The sequence below is a fragment of the Bufo gargarizans genome, chromosome 1 (genome assembly GCF_014858855.1).
Source record: "Bufo gargarizans isolate SCDJY-AF-19 chromosome 1, ASM1485885v1, whole genome shotgun sequence".
In the NCBI taxonomy this organism is placed as follows: Eukaryota; Metazoa; Chordata; class Amphibia; order Anura; family Bufonidae; genus Bufo; species Bufo gargarizans.
In genome coordinates this window covers 682,239,294-682,264,303 of record NC_058080.1, presented here as the reverse complement: position 1 = coordinate 682,264,303, position 25,010 = coordinate 682,239,294, and the positions used below count along the sequence as shown (strand labels likewise).

The 25,010-nt window shown below is 45.6% G+C and overlaps 1 protein-coding gene across 1 annotated transcript in view; it reads left to right on the top strand.

The window, feature by feature from the left end:
- The window catches only part of ZSWIM6 (zinc finger SWIM-type containing 6), a 100,905-nt gene that overhangs the window by 38,826 nt on the left and 37,069 nt on the right, over window positions 1-25,010 (top strand). Inside the window, exons 2-4 of the mRNA XM_044276165.1 lie at window positions 1,297-1,653; window positions 18,951-19,099; window positions 21,340-21,490. Of these exons, the coding sequence (XP_044132100.1) occupies window positions 1,297-1,653; window positions 18,951-19,099; window positions 21,340-21,490 (657 nt within the window). The remainder of the gene's footprint in view (window positions 1-1,296; window positions 1,654-18,950; window positions 19,100-21,339; window positions 21,491-25,010) is intronic.

Sequence of the window (25,010 nt, the reverse complement as noted above, 5' to 3'; positions counted from 1 at the left end):
TTTAGTTTCTTTGCGTCTAATCTGCTCCACCATAGTGGGAAATGTATGAAACTGTCTTGGTTGCCCATAGCAACCAACCACAGCACCGCTTTCATCTCATAGTGTGCTGTTGACAAATGAAAGCTGCGCTGTGATTGGTTATTAGGGGGCAACAGTTTTAGATTTGTGTCGTGACTGATAGGGTTTGGTGCTCGCTTTTAGTGGAAATTTGGGTGATGGTGACGTGGATCCCGTATACAGCTTAAATCTCATCCACGCGCTGTGTCAAAATCCACGTATCTTGACCTTCAGTCAGGATTTTGCATCCGCAGCATGTCCATTTACGTCACGATGCAAAAAGGGAAATCCTGTGGCAAGTTCACCTCCCTGCTACAGGTGACGGTACCCTTAATATTAAGGGCTTGTTCACACGGCGTCTTGGTAAGCAACAAAATTCCAGCAGTCGCCATGTGATGTCCATCTCCCATTGTTTTTAGTGGGAACCCGTTCAGCTGCTTGTCCTTTCTTGGTGCGTGGTCAGCTGTGGCAGGTGTCTGTTCACTGATTAGCTCCATTTAATAGGCCTAAAAAGGATGAGTCGTGTGAACAGGCCCTTATGGTTGGAGGAGAGGGAAATGTATTTTTTTTTAAAATGTTTTAAAAAATTTTTGTGGCTGCTCACACCTGTCTAGTTCATTACTTGTGGTACTTGCATCCCTTGGGATAATAGACATGGGACCTAATGTATGCCACCAGTGTCGGATAGGAGTGTGTACCAATGTTAGAACCCGCTCCCGTGTCCAGAACGGGCTCCTCAAAGTGAAGGAGAGCACACAAAGTATGCACGGGTGCTTTGCATTCACTTCTATGGGACTTCTGAAAATAGCCAAGCATGCGCCATTGGCGGTTTTCTGAAGTCCCGTAGAAGGGTATGGAGGGCGCACAGCGCATACACAGCAATCTCTTACTTCACTGGTATGAGACTGCTGGAATTGGAGAGAGCGCTCTGCTATTTTCAGAATGCACATAGCGGTGAATGGAGGGTGCGGACCGCGGTTACATGGTGCACGCTTCTTCACTTTGTGGGGGCCAGTTGTGCATATGGGTGTGGATCCACATCCTAGCAATATGCTGCCAATGTCTTAAATGGGAAATGCCCCTTTAACAATCTTTGGTTTATAATATCACCAGTTGTTTGTTATTGCTCTCCCACCTCTTATTTTTTATTTTTTTCCACTGTCTAGCAGTAGTTATCTATACTATTTGGGTGCAGTTTTTCTGTTATAGTAACTTTTTGTTTTTCTCTCCCTCCTGAAGGTTTTCATTTGAGCGGCACAGTGACTGAGCCAGCGACGCAGTCTGAACCGGAATCCGTTTGCAATGTAGCCATCAGCTTCGACCGTTGCAAGATTACCTCAGTGACCTGCAGCTGTGGGAACAAGGACATCTTCTATTGCGCGCACGTGGTGGCGCTGTCTTTATACCGTATCCGTAAGCCAGATCAGGTCAAGCTTCATCTTCCTATTTCAGAGACCCTCTTTCAAATGAACAGAGACCAGCTGCAGAAATTTGTACAGTATTTGATTACAGTTCACCACACGGAGGTCTTGCCGACCGCTCAGAAACTAGCAGATGAAATTCTGTCCCAGAACTCTGAAATCAATCAAGTACATGGTAAGTGGGCCTTCATTTGGTAAGATTCCCCCCCACCAGCCCCCGCCTTTATTTTCAGGATCGTGGCACTTTGGATTATTACAGTTGCACATCACATCGCCATTACATGGTTGTTATGCCTGGATTTTCCGGATTAATACGTTTGCCGTCAAGGAGAAGTGACGTGTTTTTTTTTATTTATTTTTTATTGGCTTTTGGTCTGACAACATCCACGTTTTTGTCTTTTTAATTGTCTTTACTACTTTGTGATATCATTGGTGGGGCCATTTACTTTGACCTTTCCCAAAGTACGTTCCTTTTGAGGATCGGAGCGTTTCACTAAATTTTGACCATGCACTTTACAATTCCATTGGTGTCAATGAGAAGACACAGCCTCTAAGGAAAAATAAAAAAATAAAATTGATAGTGATGGGTACTTGCCCTGTGGACCCTCACCGATGGGGGCTTTTGGGGCCATCCCTTAAAGGGAGTCTGTCACCACATTTGAGCATATTAGACTGATCAAATAGCGTTATATGTGCCACCGAGAACTTAAAAACGGTACCTTTGTTGTATCTAATGGAGTTTTCTTTCAGCCAAAAATGAACTTTTAAGATTCTGTAAATGCGCCATCTCAAGTGCCCAGGGCGGCGTCTCAATCGTCCGAGCCCCAGGCAGCACCTCCTCAATGGCTCATAACCCCGCCCTCCGTGTGCCTCTGCCCGCCCGTTTACTCTCCTTTTCCACTGCGGCTGCGCGGTCAAATTCGTAGTGGGCGCAGTGGAAAAGGAGAGAGGAGTAGAGTAAATGGGTGGGCAGAGGCACACTGAGGGCGGGGTTATGAGCCGTTGAGGAGGTGCTGCCTGGGGCTCGGACGATTGAGACGCCGCCCTGGGCACTTGAGATGGCGCATTTACAGAATCTTAAAAGTTCATTTTTGGCTGAAAGAAAACTCCATTAGATACAACAAAGGTACCGTTTTTAAGTTCTCGGTGGCACATATAACGCTATTTGATCAGTCTAATCTGCTCAAATGTGGTGACAGACTCCCTTTAAATGTTGGGTTACCGCTGTAGGAAATTTTGGGCTCTTGAAGTGACTTGTGAAAGTATCTCAGTATCTTGTGAAAATAAATGGAATTATGGGTAAAGGGAAATGGTGGTGACATATTAGAGACAGAAAATACAGAGAAATTGGATTTTGGGTCAGCGTTTGATTTCTGTAGGTACAACAAGGTTAGAGTTTGTGTTAAGGTTTGGGTGGTACAGTGGTCATGGTGTCTGTTGCACTCTATTTCCTTATAGCCTCTTTCAGACAAGCGTGTCCTGTGCAGAAATAACAGTCCGCGTGTGAGCTTGATTTGCCGTTACAGACACTGCTCTTTTCGCAGGAGTGCGCGGCATTATGATTTATAATGCGGTGTGTCTCTGCATGACCTTCTACAGAAATGGGGTGCATTCACACGACCGTATAAATCGATCCGCATCAGTTCCACAAATTTGTGAAACGGGTGCAGACCCATTCATTTCAAAGGGGCCCGCAAAAGATGCGGACAGCACACCGTGTGCTGTCTGCATCCGTTGTTCTGTTCCGTGGCCCCGCAAAAAAAGAGCATGTCCTGTTCTTGTGTTACCGAGGACAAGCTTAGGCATTCTCCTATATAGCGCTGGTCATGTGCGGACCGCAAAACTCCTTAGTCGTGTGAATGCACACTTATACTGATATAACGCTGTCAGTATAAGGTCATGCAGAGAAACACAGCATTATAAACTAGTATAATGCCATGTGTTTCTTCGAAACGAGCACTGGCCATAACGGGGAATCGCGCTCGCACACTGAGCATGATTTCCCCACAGGACACGCTCTTCTGAAAGTGGCCTATGATGGTAAGAAACCTCTGGCGCCACTTGTAAGAATTCAGTCCAGATCTAATGGATACTTGCTAATGCGGTGTGTTCCTCTATTGTTGCTCCTAGAAATTTATGAATAAATTGACAGTTGGATATTACTGGTTGGGATTGTGTCCACACAGTCTTCTACTATGTCAGACCATCTCTGCAGTCACAGTACCATACCATAGCTGGCCATACTCCTTAGATCTGTCAGCTGAACGCACGGAGTTCGGCAGGCTTGGCTGACCATCTGATGTGTGGGGCCTCCTGACTCTCCTCTGACGGGTGATGAATAATCAGGCATGTTTGATTGGCACACCTGACTCCTTTGTTTTCGGAGGAGACAAGTTGCTGCCTTAGGCCTCTTAAACACCAGCGTGGCGGATTAGGTCCGGGTGCGTTCTGTGAAACTCACCATTTTGCAAGCAAGTTCAGTCGGTTTTGTCTGCGATTGTGTTCAGTTTTTTTCCACGGGAGTGCAATGCGTTTTTCACGCGCGTGATAGAAAACTGAAGGTTTACAAACAACATCTTTTAGCAACCATCAGTGAAACGCATCGCATCCACAGAACATGCGGTGTTGTTCATGCAATGCAGAACTGATGCTTGGAAAAAAAACGCTCATGAGCACAGACCCATTGAAATGAATGGGTCAGGATTCAGTGCGGGTGCTATGCGTTCATGTCACACATTGCACCCGCGCAGAAAACTCACTTGTGTGAAAGGGGGCCTTAGGAGTCCTTCTCCCTTCTCCCCTCTCCCCACTACATGCGTGTGCTCAGCTGACTGTCACTGTGTATGGCTAGCTTGTCACTGTGCTTTCATAGTATCTGGCTGTGCAGGGACACACTACTTTGAAAAGGAGCAATGGCAACGGCTACTTGTCAATTTAGTCATAAAATGATCCTAGTAATAACTGAGGAACAGTACGGAGAGTTAAGAAATATTTTCCAGAATTAATGTATTATCAGCCAGAATTATTACAGAAAAACATCCTAATTTTGTCATCTGCTTAAGGGTCCATTCACACGTCCGTTGTTTCTTTCCTGATCTGTTCCGTTTTTTGCGGAACAGATCTGGACCCATTCCTTTTCAATGGGTCCTGAAAAAAACGGACATTGTGCTGTCCGATTTTATTTTATTTTTTTCTTCAGGACCCATTGAAAATAGGTCCAGATCTGTTCCGCAAAAAACGGAACAGATCAGGAAAGAAACAACGGACGTGTGAATGGACCCTAAACGTGCGCATTGTGCCAAACGCAGGCACTCTTCCTGGTGGTGACACTAGGCTTTCGTGGTGGGCTTATATCCATCTTTCCACCAGCAGTCTCACCCGGGGACAGCTCCTATGTCACTAGGAGCTGAGGAATAGGTCAAAGGTGCTCAGAGTAAGGCTCCATTCACACATCCGGAATTCCATTCCGCATTTTGCGGAACGGAATTGCGGACCCATACATTTCTATGGGGCCGTCCGACGTGCGGCCCCGATCCAGAATTGCGGACCCGCAATTCCGATCCTGAAAAAAATAGAACATGTCCTATTCTTGTCCGCAATAGCGGACAAGAATAGGCATATCCTCTTAGAGCCGGCAATGTGCAGTCCGAAAAATGCGGAACGCACATTGCCGCTGTCCCTGTTTTGCGGATCCGCAAAACGCACACTGATGTGTGAATGGACCCTAAGGCCTCATGCACACGGCCGTTGTTTTGGTCTGCATCCGAGCCGCTGATGCAAACCCATTCACTTCAATGGGGCCGCAAAAGATGCAGACAGCACTCTGTGTGCTGTCCACATCCATTGCTCTGTTCCGTGGCACCGCTGAAAAAAAAATATATAACCTGTCCTATTCTTGTCCGCACTTTACGGACAAGAATAGGCATTTATATTAAAGGCTGTCTGTGCCCGTTCCGCAAATTGCGGATGGGCACCATCTGTGTTTTGCAGACCGCAAAACACCACTGTCGTGTGCGTGAGGCCTAATACAGATGGAAACACTGTGCAGAGCCAGACTGAAGGAGTGGAAATGACATGGAGTCGGGCACACGGCTGCTCAATCAGTGGCTACATATCTAGAAGGGTGGCTGCACACGGTGCCGATTTTCTATGCAGAAAGTCTGCACAAAAAGCCACATAAATATAAAATATTTGTCCCAGAAATATGAAAACTGCAATAGAGGTTTGATGATAAATTGTCTGACCACAATGGGAGTACTTTTGTTTGTTAGGCTACTTTCACATCAGAGGATGTCAAAACCGGAGGAAAATGCTTCCGTTTTTTTGTCCCCATTCATTGTCAATATAGAACAAAACTGAACAAACCGGAACGGGTAGCTCCAGAATGCGTTCCGTTCTGGTTTGTTGCGTTCCCATGCCGGACATAAAACCTCTGTAAGTAGCGCTTTTGTGTGCGGTATGGGGAAACTGAACATTATTTTTTATTTTATTTTTTTATATTCGGAGCCCATTCACTTAGTGGTCTTAGTGCCGACCTGTTCTGAACGGATGCAGCTGGTTGTATTATTCAAATGGGGATGTGTGTTTCAGCGGTTTTGAGATCCGGCATGGGATCTTAAACCGGACAGCAAAAACGCATGTGTGAAAGTAGCCTTACCTAGACTGGACCAGCTAGTGTGTCCCCTTCTCTAACTTTTAGGTACCCCAAGAGTCTTCTGGGCTGCAGTGTAGATCTACAATGCTTTGATATGTCCTCCTAAAGCACTCTCCAGCACTGTTTTTGCCTTTGGTCTCCATGGCATCTTGTGAACCTCTGTCTAGAGGTGATCATAATTGTAATACATACAGGATTCCCCCCCCCACCAATTTCTTCACAAACTTTAATACTCTTGGCGACTGAGCGTTTCCAAAAGGCAAGCTCATCAGAGGTAAAACGGACGTGGCACGGAGACAACAGAGGGGCACAGACTCCAAACTAGTAAAATGGATTCTTGGAGACAGCCTCACCGCAGGGACGGAGACATTCCTCTGTTAACGCCAGCACTGTGTGGGTGTTCGATAGGATGACCTAGAATGTGACTCGTTATGTCATGAATGTGTTCCCAAGAGGTCGAGCCAGACATGGCTGCATAGGTCAGCTATGGTATTCCGTGTAGCCTTGGCTTGCCTGCTGGCTGCTTATTTTATGATTCCTTTTTAAAAAAAGTTTTATAGATCTCAACTAAATAATTTCCATAAGCATTAAAATCTGGGAAATTTGGTTTTTTTTTAGCTTATTTCTCCTGATTTGAGATACATCTAGGGTTTTTTGTTTTAGGGGGCCAGTTTGATACGAATAACTGAGAGCTGTACAATGTTCTGTCATCTCTACATTGGCTTCTATATCAGACTCTAATAAGTTATTATCCGACTCTGGACCAATCGGCTCATCTCTCATGGTGCGCAGGTTTTGGTGTGTCTTGACCCAGATAGACAGGAAAGAAACGCAATATGGGGCCAGCAGGTCAACTGTTCCCCTACTGCAGATGTTGGATATTGACATGGCCGATCCTTTTGTTTTTGGGGAGATAAACCTCCACTAGAGTTGTCTTACAGTGACTTGGTCTCCACACATGCTATTTTGAGCATGCATGTGTAAGGGGGGGGAGGTCAGGAGAGACCGGCGGCTTTGTGGCAATGAGCGTTCGGCAGACAACGATATTGTATGGCTAGCTTTATTGTGGAACGCTTCTGGTGACAGAAAATGGTAGCATTCTGAATTAAAGGGCTATTCCTATTTCTAGGGTCTGCCATCACTTTATTAATAGGTGTCTGCCTTCTGGTACCCCTAGGGATTCTGAGAACGAAGAGACCACAGCACTGATTCAATAGTGTGGCCCTTCTACAGATATTCATGAACTGTGGGGGGGTGCCACTGAGCACTGGAGACTTGTATAATTGCTGCTGCCCCTTTTATTCTCAGGATCGGTGGGGAATCATTGAGTTGGAACCCCCACCACTCAGTGATTGGTGTATCCTAGTAATGTGCTAGTACAATTCCCCCTTTAAGATTTGGATGTGAACGGAGAAGAAATCATATAATCAGTGCCACAAGCGAAGTGTTTTACTTGCATGTCCTCAGTCCCAGGCATTGAATGGAGCAGCATGGAGTCCATTTAAACTTCTCCTTAGACCTCATGCACATGACTATCTCTGTATTTCGGTCCGTGAACCACATATCTACAAAATACACCTTCCGTTTGCGTTGTGCATTTTTTCTCACTCCCATCAATGGTCATGACCAATCTTGGCCACAGTACAGACCAGAATAGTACATGTTTTATAATTTGCAGCCACATGGATCCGCAAAAATTCCGCCTGTGTGCATGGCCCTATAGAAATGAGTGGGTCAGTCTGCAAACGCCAAAAACAATGACTGGCACACGGATGTAGAATATCGTATGCATGAGGTCTAACTGCAGTTCTGTAATAAGCGATGGAGGATTAGGGACACATCCCCTGAATACACGCCAATTTGTAGTTCCTGCATGTTATAGCCTGCCCATAGTTACCCATCAGATTATATCACTTGGGTTTTTCATTGCACCTGTTTAATTTGTCATAATGATAAATTCTGTAGACTATTTTGCCTCCTTTAGCTACGCCGTCTGAAATCCAGCAGTGCTTGTGTGTGAATTGTGCCCTTCAATAATAGGGGGGTATGAGGCCGTTTCACACCAAGCCTCCATGTTGTTGGATTGTCATTAGAAGTTGGTCCTATGCAGGTGAGAGAACGTTAGGAGACCATAAAACGAGAGGTGTGCAGCAGAACAATGCTTTCCTTCACCCTGCTTATTTGTAAGAAAACTCGAGGGGGATTTCTGCTCCTCACACTTTGGGATGTGAGTTTTCTGTCAATGCTCTCATTCACCTCGCTTGAGGTTTTGCTTATGTGCCGCTTCAGACTTGGTTCTTGGATGGTGAAAGAGCATTTCAAATGAAGGGTCATTCAGCCATATGTTTCTGGGAAGGCTGAGTGAGGGCCACATTGGGGTTCTACAGCACGTCGGCCAGCTCATCTGCACATTAAGATCAGAGGATGTCATTGCAGTAATTGGCAGATTTTTCCATTCAAGAATCCAGGAACCTTGGGTGTTGGGCACTGGAAGACTCACAGTTCACTGGTAATGGTAATCGCCATCATGGTTTTTGTTTCTCCAACTCTGTTGTTCCTGACCACCTGGTTGTGCAGGAGACTGCAGCACCGCTCCATTCTCTTAAATGACGATGAGATGTGCTACAGTTGCACCGCACAATGAGTTTCCAGATGTCGTGTTGGGGAAGACTGTTAAACTGCCGATACACATTATTCCCAATAACTGCCCGAGATGGCCATCTCCCACATATCCCTCCCTGTTCCCCATAAACACACACCTTCAATAAGGCTTAAAGGGGTTCTGCAGTTCTCTTAACGTGGTGATCTATCCACTGGATAGATCTGCTTCTGATCGCGGGGGTCTAACATCCGGGACCTCCGCCGATCAGCTGTTTGAGAAGGCAGTGGCGCTGGCAGTAGTAACTAAAAATCCTCATCTTTAGCATATCGCCACGTGCAAACAAAGATGCGCTTGCTGCTTGCAAGCAATTAAACTATGTGGGCATGAGCAATTGTAGTGATCATTCATCCCCGTAGCGATCATTGCTGTATTATAATGCTGCTAAACGAGTGGGCAATACTTGGGAATGAACTTCCTCATTCCTAATGACTGCCTGCTCTACCAGCCCGTGTAATGGAGCCCTCAGAGCAATGCTAGTTGAGTTCTGTGTCCTATCATTTAGATAATGTTTTATGTGATCTAGGACAGCTTTGAAGAATGTAATTGGAAGCTTTATGGCGAGAGGCCTCTTGTACTTGGGCCCTATGGCCTCATACTCCACGGTCATGTTGCACAATGGTTTACCCTAGGCTGTGGGACATAAAGGCCCGGGACAAGGTAACATTTGTTTGCTTTTCACACTGGTATCCTTAATGGAGTCCGCAGCCAAGCGTAATCTTATCGCAGCCATAAAGGCAAACATGTTAACTTTCTCAATAAACAAATCCACATTTAATCTAAAAGACCCTAGCAAAGCTTTGTCCTGCTGAAACACGTTCTCTTTGAAGTTCTTCCCGGTCTGTTGAGAGGTCTGCTCCTCATCCTTCAATTTACATTCTCTCTGATGGAAGTTTCTTTTCTAGCCATTAGCAAGGAAGTAGGACCTTACGACTGGCTCACATCATGAAACGCGTGTGGTCATGACCACTTTGTGTATGTGGAGCAAACCTATTCCTATAGTACAGGGAGCAGCAATCTCCAGAACACCAGCTGTTCTGAAACTACAACTCCCAGAATCCTCCGTTCACTTCTGTGGGAGCAATAAGAACAGCCATGTAAGCGTGCATGTTAAGAGTTGTAGTTTCACAGCAGCCGCAGTGCCGAAGGTTGTTGATCCCTGCTGTAGTACATTGTACATTAGTCTGTAGTTGACCAAAATGGTCAGTCTATCAAAATGATGGTTCGTTGGATGAAATTTATCAATGGAGTAATTTTAGCTGACCCATAATACTGTCATAGTCTGGAAGGAAGCTGTCTTGGTGTAGAATTTTCCTTAGATGGGTGCTAGTGACACTATCAGGAAAGAGGGGTTTGGTCCTCAGCTGGCGCCATCAAACGTGATGGTCCTTATGAACTGAAATATGTGGCTGTACAGAGGATCATTTGTACAACCAACCTACTTCTGGTAATGTGTATGGCTACCTTTTTAAGGTGCAAATGCACATTAGACTAACTTTCATAAAATTCGACTGTCTCAACCTTGACAGATGTTCTTCAGGTGGCATGATGCCACCATTGTCTGGTAGGAAGTCGGCCATGTTTAAATCTTCTGATAGATAAAAGGCCTTTCGTTCTTTGTCCACAAATTATTTTCTTGAAAGGTCACTAGTTCTTCACCCAGTATTAAAAATATATGGCCACTGTGAGTGACTATACTGGCTAATGTGCACCAAAATGTTTGACTGCGTTTGCAAAGTGATTGTACGACTATTGTGTGGAATCACCATGGGTTGATGGTTGAACACTCTGAAAGTGACCATACACGCTAGATTGGAGTAATCTTCATCTGATTTAGCAGTAACCCCTTTGGCAATTCTCAAAGAAGCCTTCCTAGAAATGCTCCTTCCCGATAATTGCCTTGTGCGAAGGTACCATTGATGACCTGATGAGTAAGCAAGTGCTCATTCATTGGTTGAAAGCATTATTGATGTGGACACCAAAATCCTTGTTTCTGGGCAGAAGATGATCCTGAATAAATGGGCATTGCTGCCCAGAAAAAAATGTTCTCTATGGGACAAGCGCTAGCCCATAAAGAGGAGGAGATTGCTGCATGCAAATGCAGCTGCGACCTTCGCTCATGGTCCGGCAATTATTGGGAATAATTTGTTCCTGATACCTGCATTCTGAGTCAGACAATTTTAAAGGGGCTGTGCCACTAATATAAATGTATCCAGACCAACCTATATTGCTTTTATATCATTTTCCCCAAATACAATTTGTCAAAATTGCCTTGGTCTAAAGTTATTAGCCCACCTTTGTGCCCTGCGGCAAAACTGTTCTGATATTCAGTTGCTGTAGGTTATACATCCTGCGTAGTAATGTAGGACGCGCCATTGGTAAGACAAAGAGGCATGGTTAGTTTTACGTAATCTGCTGTCAGGACATGTCTCACTGCCTTAGGCCTGTTGCACACAAACGTATTTTCATTCCGTTTCGGAAGGTACTCGGTATGCATTCCGTTTCTGTATTTCCGTTCTGCCAAAAAATAAAAAATAGAACGTGTCCTGTTGTCCGGATTACGGACAAGGATAGTACTGTTCTATTAGGGGCCAGCTGTTCTGTTCTGCACAATACTGAATGCACACTGATGTCATCTGTATTTTTTGCGGACCGCAAAATACATATGATCGTGTGCAAGAGGCCTTAAAGGGGTTCTGCACTTTGTTTAAACTGATCTATCCTCTGGCGGGGATCCGACACCCGGGACCCCCGCCAATCAGCTATTTGAGAAGCAGCGGCGCTCCATTCAAGTGAACAGAGTAACTTAGCCCTGCCCAGTTGATACTAGTCATGAAGTAACTGGGCCAGCGGTAAACGGTGAGAAGGCTGCTGCGCTGCTGGAGCGCCACTGCCTTCTCAAACAGCTGATCGGCGGCGGGGGTCCCGGGTGTCGGATCCCCGCCGATCAGATGCTGATCTATCCAGAGGATAGATCATCAGTTTAAACAAAGTGCAGAACCCCTTTAAGGAACGATGGGACAACAGACGCATGACAAAGAACAACATGAGTCCAACATGGGGATAAGAGAACTGCAAATGAAGTACATTTGGAAAATCTAAACAAAACCATGCAAGGAGTAATGGGAGCTGGAGTAACTGCTGAAAAATTAACTTTACAGTGAAAAGCGGTTTGTCTTTGCTTGGCTGTTTGCATGGCATGACCCGTCCTGTAATTTGCTAACGTTTTTGTGTTTCTACCCTCTAATCTGCCAAGCATATAGGGGACAGTATTAATGTATAAGCAGGCAGATCTCAATGATTTTGTTATGTACATTTACGGATGGTTTTTCATTCTTGGTGGGAATAGTCTAGTCTTTTATGCAGGTGCATAGTTAAATTTTTAGTTTTATTTTTAATTCTTTTTATGCCCTCAGTTGACTTGATTGTAGATTTTAAAAAAAGAAAATTTTCACCCAAGCTGTGTATTACATTCACCGATGAATGAGTAGGGAGCTAATAAGTCTGAAAGAATGTCTTGACATAAAGAGGAGCTGCTTGTTTGGCTGAACAGTCGCCCTTTGTTAGGCCGTTGCTCCAGGCCTGTGAGCTCAGAGCTCAGGTATGTGGTGAGAGAGCAGTAGGCACAGGTGTGTGGGGTAGCAATGCCATAAAATCATGTAGTAAAGCCCAGTGCTCCACCAGAGCAAGATTGACCCGAGAGACATGGTCTGTGAGCGCACAAGATGACGAGGATACAAAAGTTTACAGGAAATACTGGAACGTTCCCGCAACTCCATGAGTCAGCGTTGGCTTTAGATGTCAGATGTGATGTTCAGTCTAGATTCCCTCCACAGAACCACTTTCATACTTGGAGGGTGTTATATGTGAAGTAGGAGCCCTTAAATGGTGGACGTTGTTTATAGATGGCTGGGCCATAACTATTAGGTTTGTTGCAGAGCAGGGCAACTACTTCCACAGGATCCGTCAACAGCTTAATTATTAATGGAAACCTGTCAGGAGATTGTTGCCTGAACCATGATGAGAGTCAAGAAGAGGGGGAAAATGGCCTCCTGGGAGGATTCCTGCCAGCTTCTCGTCTTCCTATATATTAGGGCTGCAGTAAACGAATATTTTTGTAATCGAGTATTCTATCGATTATATTTCTCGATTCATCGAGTAATCTAATAAGAAAAAGCTACTTAAAATAACGTACGTAATTAGGTATGTATAAAGTTATTGGTTTGAAGGGGTTAATAACTTTATACATGCCTAATGCCAAGGTGCTTCCATTAACCCCTCCAAACCAATAACTTTATACATGCCCATTGGGTTTGGAGGGGTTAATGGAAGCACCTTGGCATTAGGCATGTATAAAGTTATTGGTTTGAAGAGGTTAATGGAAGCACCTTGGAGGTGCCTTCATTAACCCCTCTCTAAACCAATAACTTTATACAAACCAAGGTGGTGCCTGCAGCCTCCATTAACCACTCTCTCTCCATCTGCCTGCCCCCAGCCTCTGATCTGCCTCCCCCCCCCCTCCAGCCTCTGATCTGCCTCCCCCCCCCCCCCTCCAGCCTCTGATCTGCCTCCCCCCTCGGGTAACGCAACCCCCCCCCCCTCCCTCCCCCCCCCCATATCATTGGTGGCAGTTTGCAGTTCCGATCGGAGCCCCAGCAGTGTAATGCTGGGGCTCCGATCGGTCACCATGGCAGCCAGGAGTCACGCTACTGAAGTCCTGGCTGTCATGGTATGTTAGTGAGCAGAGAGCAGCGCATTATACTCACGTGCGCTGTGGCCGGCGGTCGCTCCTTCTCATAGGTCTGTGCGGCGCATTGCTAATGCTGTAAGCATTAGCAATCCGCCGCACAGACAGAAGGAGCGACCGGCGGCCACAGCGCACGTGAGTATAATGCGCTGCTCTCTGCTCACTAACATACCATGACAGCCAGGACTTCAGTAGCGTCCTGGCTGCCATGGTAACCGATCGGAGCCCCAGCATTACACTGCTGGGGCTCCGATCGGAACTGCAAACTGCCACCAATGATATGGGGGGGGGGACCCTGTGGGATATGGCCGGCAGATTCATTGGTAGTGCAGTGGCCACAGTCCCTCCCCTCCTCCTCCTACGTCCTAGATTGGTGTTCAGCGGCAGCCGCGCACAGTGGGGAGGGAGAGACTCCCTCCTCCTCCCTCCTCCTCCTCCCTCAGCTGTGCCGGCCGCTCAGTCCTGCCTCTCTGGCCTCCGGAGGACACGGAAGCGGTGAGTGAGACGCTTAATTTCACTCCCGCTCCGTGATCACGTGATTTAAACGATTCCTCGATGCAGGGAAACTGCATCGATGAATTTTTTGACTCGATTTAATCGAGTTATTCGAATAATCGTTTCAGCCCTACTATATATACATAAATAGGAATAGGCCTGGCGATGGCGTTGGGTGGGGATAAGCTGGCAGGAGGCTGCTCCATGACTCCTCTTCCTGGCTCTGAACTGTTTTTTTATTTTTTTATTTTTTAATTTTTTTCCCGGTAACAATCAGAGCAACTCACAATTGCCTGTAATACGGGATCCTCCTGATATCTTGTGCTACTTATGGTTCAGATAGTATGAATTTACTAACGGGTTCTCTTTAATTTGCCCATAGATATTTAATTTTACTTGCCGTTTCTCTTCCGCACCATTTTGCAGATCGGTGTTTGTCCCACCTTCTGTCAGGAAAGTTTAGACCCATATGAACTTTTTGCAATGAATATATTTAGTAGTCATTTGGTGCTAAAAGTGGGCCACCGTAGCGGGCGTGTACTATCGGCAGGCGTCCTGTACCAGATCCTTCCCGTACTACTGCAGTGTCCTATTTATTGCAGTGCAGGAACATGGGCAGAATGTACATTAGCGATTCCACAGCCTACGTTGTGATGTCTGTGCCAAGCCGATATGCCCTGTGCCCTCCAGTGTACCACTCGTATTACTAGATTTCTATATCTGGATTTAATTATTTTCTTAGGACTGGTCTAGGGTTAGGAAATGGGACTCGTGACTCTGTGTGGGCTTAAAGGGGTTGTACAGTATGTACTTATTGATCCTCGGGGTAGGTTATCAATGTCAGATCAGCGGGGGTATGACTCTCAGCATTCTCGCTGATCCGCTGCTTGAAGAGGTAGTGCCGCTCATGCAAGTGCTGCTTACGCTTCAAAAGTCCTAGGGCATAGTCTCCTTTGTGGCAGCAGCGCGGTGCAATTACTTCTGCCCATCCCAAGCAGTTATCATTACACTGCGCTACTGTTCTAAAGGAGACGACGGGCGATTTTGAATCGGAGGCAGCACTGGCATGGCCCTCTCTGGGGTTTTCTTAAAACATCATATGCTGATACTGGAAAAACGCTGCAATAAATCTGCAGTGTGTGTGCCACCTGTGAGGATACCCTCAAGGATTGAATTTACTTAATTGTCGTATCCTGAAGACCTGGTCTTCCCAGGGGCTTAGATATGCCCATTGGCTTAGCATGGGCACAGAGCAGTCTTTCTGTGGCATCTCGTGTGGTGCCGATGCCCCTGACCTGTTGAGGGCCGCCAGTGTCTTCCTATGAGCAAGATCTGCTGAGAACATGGACAGAAGACGGTAAACTGCATCTGTTATCGGTCAGAATCTCCAAGGGCTAATAACTTTTACATTAATTTAGGAAGGGTAACGTGCATTTTTTATAGAAGTGTAGGGGTGCATCAAGTTATTGGGGGCTACCACTTCTGTGAGAACATGACGTTTGGTCAATGGGTCCAAATTTTGTGCTTTGTTTTTAGACCCGACGGCAAAGGGTTAAATTATATTACTGTGAGCACTTACGTGGGTCAGTCAGTAGAAGCGCGTTGTAAGACTAATCTGGTCCTGAAAACAAATTATTTTTCGGCAGCGAGGGTAGATCAGGTCCCCAGTTATGAAACATTTAAGAATCTGTGCAAGACGATATTGGGAACATACGCTGACAACAGCTGCCTCAGCCAGCGGAGAGCCGATCTGTCCTCCTGAGTGTTATCTGCAACCTTTTGAAGAGGAGTCGGGGAAGGAGACCCGTCATTTGAACCCTTTACAGAAGATGAATCGCTGAGAGCTTCAGGAACAGGGCGTCTCAAGGCTCCTTGTTTGTACAGCCCTGCAAGGGTCGGTCTGTAGCGCGGTCTTAATCGACACGTTCCAGGTTGTCGTTTTTTTAGAAAGTGCGGTTGTTTCCCATCTCTGTAGTAAAGGCAGCGCGCACGGTCGCTACTGTTTCACGAGTCGAAGTGCAACCCCAATTCCTAAGAAGCTGGGACACGGTGTAAAATGTAAAGAAGAACAGAACGCAATGATCTGCAAATCTCCTAGGCCTGTATTTCATTCACAGTGGATCAGAGCACAGATCAGATGCTGGAAGTGAGACCTTTTACCATGTCCTTTAGATCTTGATGGCCGCAAAATAATGTCCGGAGCTTTGCAAGTCCTTGCATTCTGTTTGGATATATTTTACGCAGTGTCACAGCTTTTTTGGAATTAGCTTTTTAACATGGGAAGTGACTTCGCTCTCCCCATGTTGTCTACAGCTCCCATGCACACCTACAGGTGAAACTCGAAAAATTTGAACATTGTGCAAAAGTCCATTTATTTCAGTAATGCAAATTAAAAGGAATTGCGTTAATGCAGCTTAAAATTAGAATTTTGTGAAAAGGTTCAATATTCTAGGCTCAGTGTTACACTCTAGTCAGCTAATTAATCCATACCCCTGAGCAAAGGGTACCTCAAAATTGTGACATTGGGGTTTCATAAGCTGTAAGCCATAATCATCCAAATTATAACTAATATAAAGGCCTGAAATATCTCGCTTTTGCATGTAATGAGTCCATCTCATGTATTGGTTTCACCTTTTTAAAGGGTTTCTACCACATCGTTTTGACAAATTTAGCTGTCAGACACTAGCGATCCGCTAGTGTCTGCTCTACCAAACAATGCTATTATAATGCCTTTGTGTGCAGCCGTTTGCCAAAAAAAAAAAACTTTTATTGATATGCTAATGAGCCTCTAGGTGCTATGGGGGCATCTTTTCCGCACCTAGAGGCTCAGTCTACCTTCACAAAATGCCGCCCAGCGCGTCCCTCCAGCCCCCCCATCTCCTCTGGAATGCGATCCTACCTCTGAGTCAGCAGACTAATTCTCGTGCCTGCGCCGTGCGCGTCTGTCTTCGGCGCAGTGCATGTCTGACCACTCCCTGCACAGACATTTCCACGGCGCCGAAGACAGACGCGCACAGCGCAGGCGCGAGAATTCGTCTGCTGACTCAGAGGTAGGATCGCATTCCAGAGGAGATGGGCGGGCTGGAGGGACGCGCTGGGCGGAATTTTGTGAAGGTAGACTGAGCCTCTAGGTGCTGAAAAGACGCCCCCATAGCACCTAGAGGCTCATAAAAGCATTGTTTGGTAGAGCAGACACTAGCGGGTCGCTAGTGTCTGACAGCTAAATTTGTCAAAACAATGTGGTAAAACCCCTTTAAGTTGCATTACTGAAATAAATGAACTTTGCACGATATTCATATTTTTTGAGTTTCATCTGCATCATGGTTTTGGTAGGGGACTAGGATTTGTAGACCAAGATCTGCAGTGGAACTGTAGACCTAAAACTGTAGGGTGTGAGTAATGAAGACTTGCACGGTTTGGAGCCAAAAATGACTGACAGATGGGCGTTGCCTTTATAGTAGTCAATAGCCTCATGTCCTGATGGTCTGGGGTTCAATCATTTCCTCTAAATGACATAGTAGTCGATTTTTAGAGGTTGTCTCACTTCAGCAAAAGGCATTTATGTAGGGAAAGTTAATACAAACCACTTACTAATGTATTGTGATTGTCCATATTGCTTCCTTCGCTGGCTAAATTCATATTTCCATCACATTATACACTGCTCATTTCCATGGTTACGATAACCCTGTAATCCTGCAGCGGTGGACGTGCTTATACACTATAGGAAAAAGTGCCAGCCTTTCTGGTGGCCAGGACTGTGGAAGAACACGGCCTAGAGCTTTTTCCTATAGTGTGCAAACACGACCACCGCTGATGGATTGTAGTGTGGTCGTAACCCCTGTATATGAGCCTATAATGTGGTAAAAAAATAAATAAATGAAGTTGGCAAAGGAGACAATATGGACAATCACGATACATTAGTAAGAGCCTTGTATAACTTAATCTACATGATAAATGCCATTTTCTGAAGTGAGAAAAGCCTGGAATAAAGGGGGTCTGTAACCCTCCAATGTAATGAAACACTTGACCCCTTGCTGTATGGCTGGCTATAAGAATCATGGGCACAGACAATTGAGAATATTGCAGGCTTCTCCCAGATGAGGAATGCTCAACCTGCGGCCCTCCAGCTGTTGCAAAACTACAACTTCCAGCATGCGTAATGGATGTAGGCTGTCCATGCATGCTGGGAGTTGTAGTTTTGCAACAGCTGAAGGGCTGCAGGTTGGGCATCCCTGTCCTAGGTTGTGTGTCTCGGGTTTAGTGCTGCAGAGTATGTTGGCACGACATAAGTAATAGAAAAATCATGTAAATGTTAACATCTGTCTGGTTTTGTGCACTTATTTTAATTGCTGAATGTGTGTATAACGGCAACACTGATCATTAGTGTCCGGTGCCATGACGGATTCCTCTAGTGCCCAGATCCTCTCGGTAGAAGACCTCGTGCACATGGCTGTATGTATTTTGCAGTCCGCCAGTTGCAGATCCACAAAAATCTGCATTATTTGCAGAACCCATGACTTCAACGGGTCCGTGATCTGCATTTTGCGGCCAAGTATAGGATGTGTCCTACCCTTTGAACGGACATACGGATGCAGAAAGCACACTCATCATCCGTTTGCTAACCCTTTGTCCATTCCTCCAAAAGATGTGATAGCCACAAAATGCAGACCACGGACCTATTGAAGTTGCTGGGTCCACGAAAACAAAAAATGCAGTCGGTACCTGGACCACATCTGTATTCTGCGGATACACAATTTGCAGCCCCTGGAATGGGTATAGTGTGTATGAGGCCTAAAAATGAATTTGGTATGATCAGAATGTGGAAGGTGGCGGTTTCCTGCCCGATCTCCCTGTACAAAGCAGACGCAGTGTCCGTGTCCTGTGCATTAACACACCGCTGTCTTTCCCTGTGAATAGGTGCTCCAGACCCGACAGCCGGCGCCAGTATAGACGATGAGAATTGCTGGCATTTGGATGAAGAACAGGTCCAGGAACAGGTCAAGCTCTTCCTCTCCCAGGGTGGTTACCATGGATCAGGAAAGCAACTCAACTTGCTTTTTGCCAAGGTATGGCTTTTTTTTCAGTGTTCCTGGTGGCGGACTCCTCATGGGGATGTATTAAAGGGGTATTCCAGAGGATAGGGAATAACAGATGGGGTCCTGCTGCTGGGACACCCAGTAATCACGAGAACTGAGGCCCCTGTACCCTTTGCAGCTCCTGAAATGAACGGAACGGCTGGTCATCCATGTGTGCGGCCGCTCCATTCACCTCTGGGAATTCTGGGGGTAGTGGAGCACTGTACTCGTCTATCTCCTAAACTCCCATAGAAATTAATAGAGCAACTACACGAATGTGCAACCAGCCGCTCCTTTCGGTTTTATCGCTTCCCAGAAGCTATCTCCTCCTGGATTTGCACACTTATAATCCAGAACCTGCCAGGCCCCATTCATTGCCGGAGTAAAGGAATTTTTACTGTAACTGCGTCAGTCTCAGAGCTTCTACATTCAATGCAGTTCATCCGCATGTGGATATACAGGAGATAATCGGACGGGCTCTGCTGAGTCCAGCCTTGTATCTGTGCTTTCAGCAATCCCTTTGGGTTTGTGCAGTGCTAAATGAGAAATGGGAGTCTGCTTGGAGAGGGCTGCCTGGAAAAACCTGCTCCCTGGAGTCACCGCAGGGCAGTCAAGTATCTTACAAGGTCGCCCCCTTAAGGCCAAATCTATGTCTGCAGCTGTCCACATATCAGCACATGAATGGCTTATTGATGTGTAGATGTCGGGCGGAGAGACGCGCTTTAGTTTGTATCATCCTGGGCTGAACACATATAATATTTACTAGAATTTTGGAGCTGAGGAGAGTATTAGATTAAGACTATCTGCTTTGACACCTACACATGAATATAAAAAAGATGTATTCATACGCAATCCTTTCTTTCTTTGTACTGTTAAAGGTCTGTTATTTCATAGTCCAAAAGACTATACTTTTAGCTACCTTTGGTCTCCTTTATGTTGGTGTATTATAAATGTTTTTATTATGGGGGACGGAATAGCCTAGTTTACCAGTGTGTCCTCCGAAGGGAACATGCTGACGACAATGGGTTATTGGTGATTTTGTTTGCGCCGTATGTTAATTGTATGTATGTATGTATGTATGTATGTATGTATTTTTTGAGCACCTGTCACCTCTCCTGAAATGTTTTGTTTTATTAAAGCTACTTTCACAATAACGCTTCCGTTACAATAATACAACCGCATGCATCCGTCATGAATGGATCCGGTTGTATTAGGTCTTCTATAGCCATGACGGATCCGTCTTGAACTCCACTGAAAGTCAATGGGAGACGGATCGGTTTTCTATTGTGTGAGAAAACTGATCCGTCCCCATTGACTTACATTGTGTGTCAGGACGGATCCGTTTGGCTCAGTTTCGTCGAGCGGACAGCGAAACGCTGCAAGCAGCATTCTGGTGTCCGCCTCCAGAGTGCAATGGAGACTGATCGGAGGCAAACTGATGTATTCTGAGCGGATCCTTTTCCAATCAGAATGCATTAGGGCAAAACTGATCCGGTTTGGATCACTGGTGAGAGCCCTGAACGGATATCAAACGGAAAGCCAAAACGCAAGTGTGAAAGTAGCCTTAGTGTTTTTTGCTCATCTGTCATGGATCTGCAAAAACGCTTCAGTTACAATAATACAACCGCATGCATCCGGGTCGCAGGAGCGATATTTTCCAAAAATGGGCAGGGTGGCAGCATCAGTGGGGGGTACCCCGCAAGTAAAAAGGTATCTATCTAGAATAAATAAAAACCCTGAAAGGTCCTCTTTAATGGGTCCTTAACAAAAACGTAAGTTACTCTGTGAGCATTCCGTTACCGTATGTCCGTATTACCGTTCCCCAAAAAATAGAACATGTCCTATTACCCACATTACAGACATGGATAGGACTGTCCTATTAGGGTCCAGCTGTTCCGTTCTGTAAAATACATAATGCACACGGACATCATCTGTGTTTTTTGCGGATCTGTATTGGGGACTGCAAAATGCCTACGGTCGTGTGCAGGAGGGCTTGTGTAGAGTGGTTTTCAATGTGCACAAAATCCCTGATAAATGTGCAGGTTTCTGTGAGGTTTTTCTGCACACAAATCTGAACAATGTGCACGTACCCTTATACTCTCCCTGAAGTGCATGATTTTTTATTTTTATATATATATAAAGTTTAACCAAAAGCAAAAATGTTAAATGACCGCCTCTGTACCATACAGTTCTGCCATAATGCTGCTCTACACTTTCCTTCCTGTTGGCAGGTACGGGAGATGTTAAAAATGAGGGACTCCAATGGAGCACGTATGCTGACCTTAATAACGGAGCAGTTCATGGCGGATCCCCGTCTTTCCCTGTGGAGACAACAAGGCACTGCGATGACTGACAAGTACAGGCAGCTCTGGGATGAGCTAGGTATTGCTTCCATTATTCTTTGTCTATTGTGCTCCTCGGTGTGTCCTGTCCATGTCACTGTTGGGTGGTGACCTCTGGACTTGATGCCCTGTGTATTTTGTGCTGTGAACCAACCTTCAGCCCATCTGACCCGTTGGAACGACTTGGATGTTCTTGGGTTTTAGTGGTGCTACTATTGTGGTGTGTGTGTATTTGTGCCTATTTTATCCCAGCGTGACGTGGCCAGCGGGTCCGTTTTTCTTGTCCTGGCATTGGTGTGGATGATGTAGCATAAAGCTCTTGTGAAGATTGTCGTCTTGTCAGCTCTTGCCTTTTATTCCTGTGGCGTGATCCGTGGCCCCGCTTGGCCGCAGCTCGCCTCCTCTCTGTGTATATATTTGGCTTGATGTTTAATTCCTGTTTTGTAGCTTAAATCCCTTGTATGTGTTTACTATTCTAATGAACACGCTCGCAGCCAACTTGGCAGAGGTTGAGGGAGTTATTTGGCATAGATGCAGGAACTGTGTGTTCACTTTACCCCCCCCCCCCCCTGTGATGGGGACGAATGAACCATGGGAATGGCCTGTGGTCCTGGCGCAGAGAGGATCCGTGAGCGGCTTTCTCCCGCTGTTACCGCTAGCAGAGAACTGGCTGTACTCATGCACTTTGCAGAGGACCTCTTTTTATGCCTTTGTTAATAAGTGACAGACTGTCCAGAGAATGGATGAAAGGCTGCACGGAAGTCTGCGACAGGTTGTCGGCGATGGATCCGCATCCTCTTATTTCTGGGGTAAAGGTGCATCCTTGGCTTTGAATACCCGGTACTGCCACGTTTTTGTGTGGGGGGGCTCATATTTCTGCTTTTCTCAGAATTGGATAGTTTTAACGGAAAACAGAATCTGTAAGACGCAAGTCAAAACGGAAGCCTTTAAAGGGGTTGTCAGTTATATAAACATATGCCCATGTGCCTTATAACCTATCTAATAGCACTTTTTTTTTTTGTCATTTACATTTTATTTCTATAGTACCGGGATTCTATATGTGACCCGCAACGTCATCCACCAGGCTCCCTGTGCTGACGTTTCGTGTACAGGCTTATCCCTGCCTGAGGGAGGGGCCTGGCTCTGTACACAAAACGTCAGAGCCTGGCCCCCTCTCTCCCTGTATCTGGCTGCCGGACGGCTCCTGTGAGGGATTGCGCGTGCGTGATCCTTACCAGTGACGGCAGCCCTGTGAAAACACCAGAGCCCTGATCCACTGGTGTGCCCTCCCTCTGCGTCTGCCCCCCCCGATATAATGTACACCATCTATATAAATGTATATAGTGATATAGATCGTAAATATATTTCTCCAGATAGAGATAAAAATATATTATATTGCAGCCTCCATTCCGCTCTGGAGGCTGACACCAAAACGCTGCTTGCAGTCTTTTGATGTCCGCCTGACGATGCGGAGCCAAACTGATTTGTCCTGACTTACAATGTACAGTACAGACCAAAAGTTTGGACACACCTTCTCATTCAAAGAGTTTTCTTTATTTTCGGGACTATAAAAACTAGATTCACACTGAAGGCATCAAAACTATGAATTTAACACATGTGGAATTATATACATAACAAAAAAGTGTGAAACAACTGAAAATGTCATATTCTAGGTTCTTCAAAGTAACCACCTTTTGCTTTGATTACTGCTTTGCACACTCTTGGCATACGGTAAATTTGACACTTTACAGTTACATCCCTCCTTGTTAAAGTGTCCCTGCAGTCTGACACTGACATTCTCCAATCAGTGCTGCTACCATCTGGTAATGCCAAGTGGTCAATTTATTCATAACATTCTAGAAGGAATAACAGAGGGAACAGCCCAACACGCTGTTACAAGATGTTCCAGGATGATTTAAGGAAGAAGTATTTACTGAACTACACAGATCTGGATTGCTGAGGGATCCTCTCCAGCTTGATCACAGATGAGATTTACCAAATGAAAGCTTTAACTTTTTCCAGTTTAGATCTTTAAATGGCAGAACTTTAAAGGGAATGTCTATGAATGGAAAAGGCGGGGGGGGGAGGAGATGTTAAAAAAACAAATAAAAAAATCTAAGGGCTCTTTCACACCTGCGTTCTTTTCTTCCGGCATAGAGTTCCGTCGTCGGGGCTCTATGCCGGAAGAATCCTGATCAGGATTATCCTAATGCATTCTGAATGGAGTGAAATCCATTCAGGATGTCTTCAGTTCCAGAACGGAACGTTTTTTGGCCGGAGAAAATACCGCAGCATGCTGTGCTTTTTGCTCCGGCCAAAAAAAACTGAAGACTTGCCACAAGGCCGGATCCGGAATGAAAGCCCATTGATCCGGATCCGGCCTTAAGCTAAACGTCGTTTCGGCGCATTGCCGGATCCGACGTTTAGCTTTTTTAGAGTGGTTACCGTGGCTGCCGGGACGCTAAAGTCCTGGCAGCCATGGTAAAGTGTAGCGGGGAGCAGCATACTTACCATCCGTGCGGCTCCCGGGGCGCTCCAGAGTGACGTCAGGGCGCCCCACGCGCATGGATGACGTGATCGCATGGCACGTCATCCATGCGCCTGGGGCGCTCTGACGTCACTCTGGAGCGCCCCGGGAGCCGCACGGATGGTAAGTATGCCGCTCCCCGCTCCTACTATGGCAACCAGGACTTTAATAGCGTCCTGGGTGCCATAGTAACACTAAAAGCATTTTGAAGACTGATCCGTCTTCAAATGCTTTCAGTACACTTGCGTTTTTCCGGATCCGGCGTGTAATTCCGGCAAGTGGAGTACACGCCGGATCCGGACAACGCAAGTGTGAAAGAGGCCTAAAATCAAATAAATCAAAATCTCCTTTTTAAGCTTCCTGCATTCCAGTGCCACAGCTCCTTTGCCATGAGACCGTTGCAGCCAGTTACTGCCGTCACGTGCAGGATCGGCACATCGCTGCTCAGCCACCTCTAGGAAAACCCTGTTAATTATATTTCCTTAGCTTTACATAACCTGAACTGGATAGTGCCCTAGTCCTCTCCTAATTCTTTATTAAAGTTTGAACGCTGCCCCTCCTAAGCAGACAGCCAGTTGACATATTGTCCACCTGAGATACCAGAGACAGTCCAGTGCTGCATTTTATGAATTTGCTTACTCCTGGACAGCTGTGTGTTTTTTTTTTTTGTTTTTTTTTAAGGGGTTGTTCTGGTCTTAAAGATGGCATGCTTTCGTCCAAAAAAAACAGTGCCACACTTGTCCACAGGCTGTATGTGGTATGACAACGCTGCCCCATGCACTTCAATGGAGCTGAGCAGCAATGCCTGACATAACCTATGGATAGGTGTGGGGTTGTCAGAATAAAGCAGCCATCTTTTTCTAATACAAATACAGGACAAACCCTTTAAGAGAAATTGCTGTCACCAAGTAAAATGAGGCTTTTTTTTTTGTGTGTGTATGTATATATATATATATATATATATATATATATATATATATATATATATATATATATATATATATATATATATATATATATATATATATATATA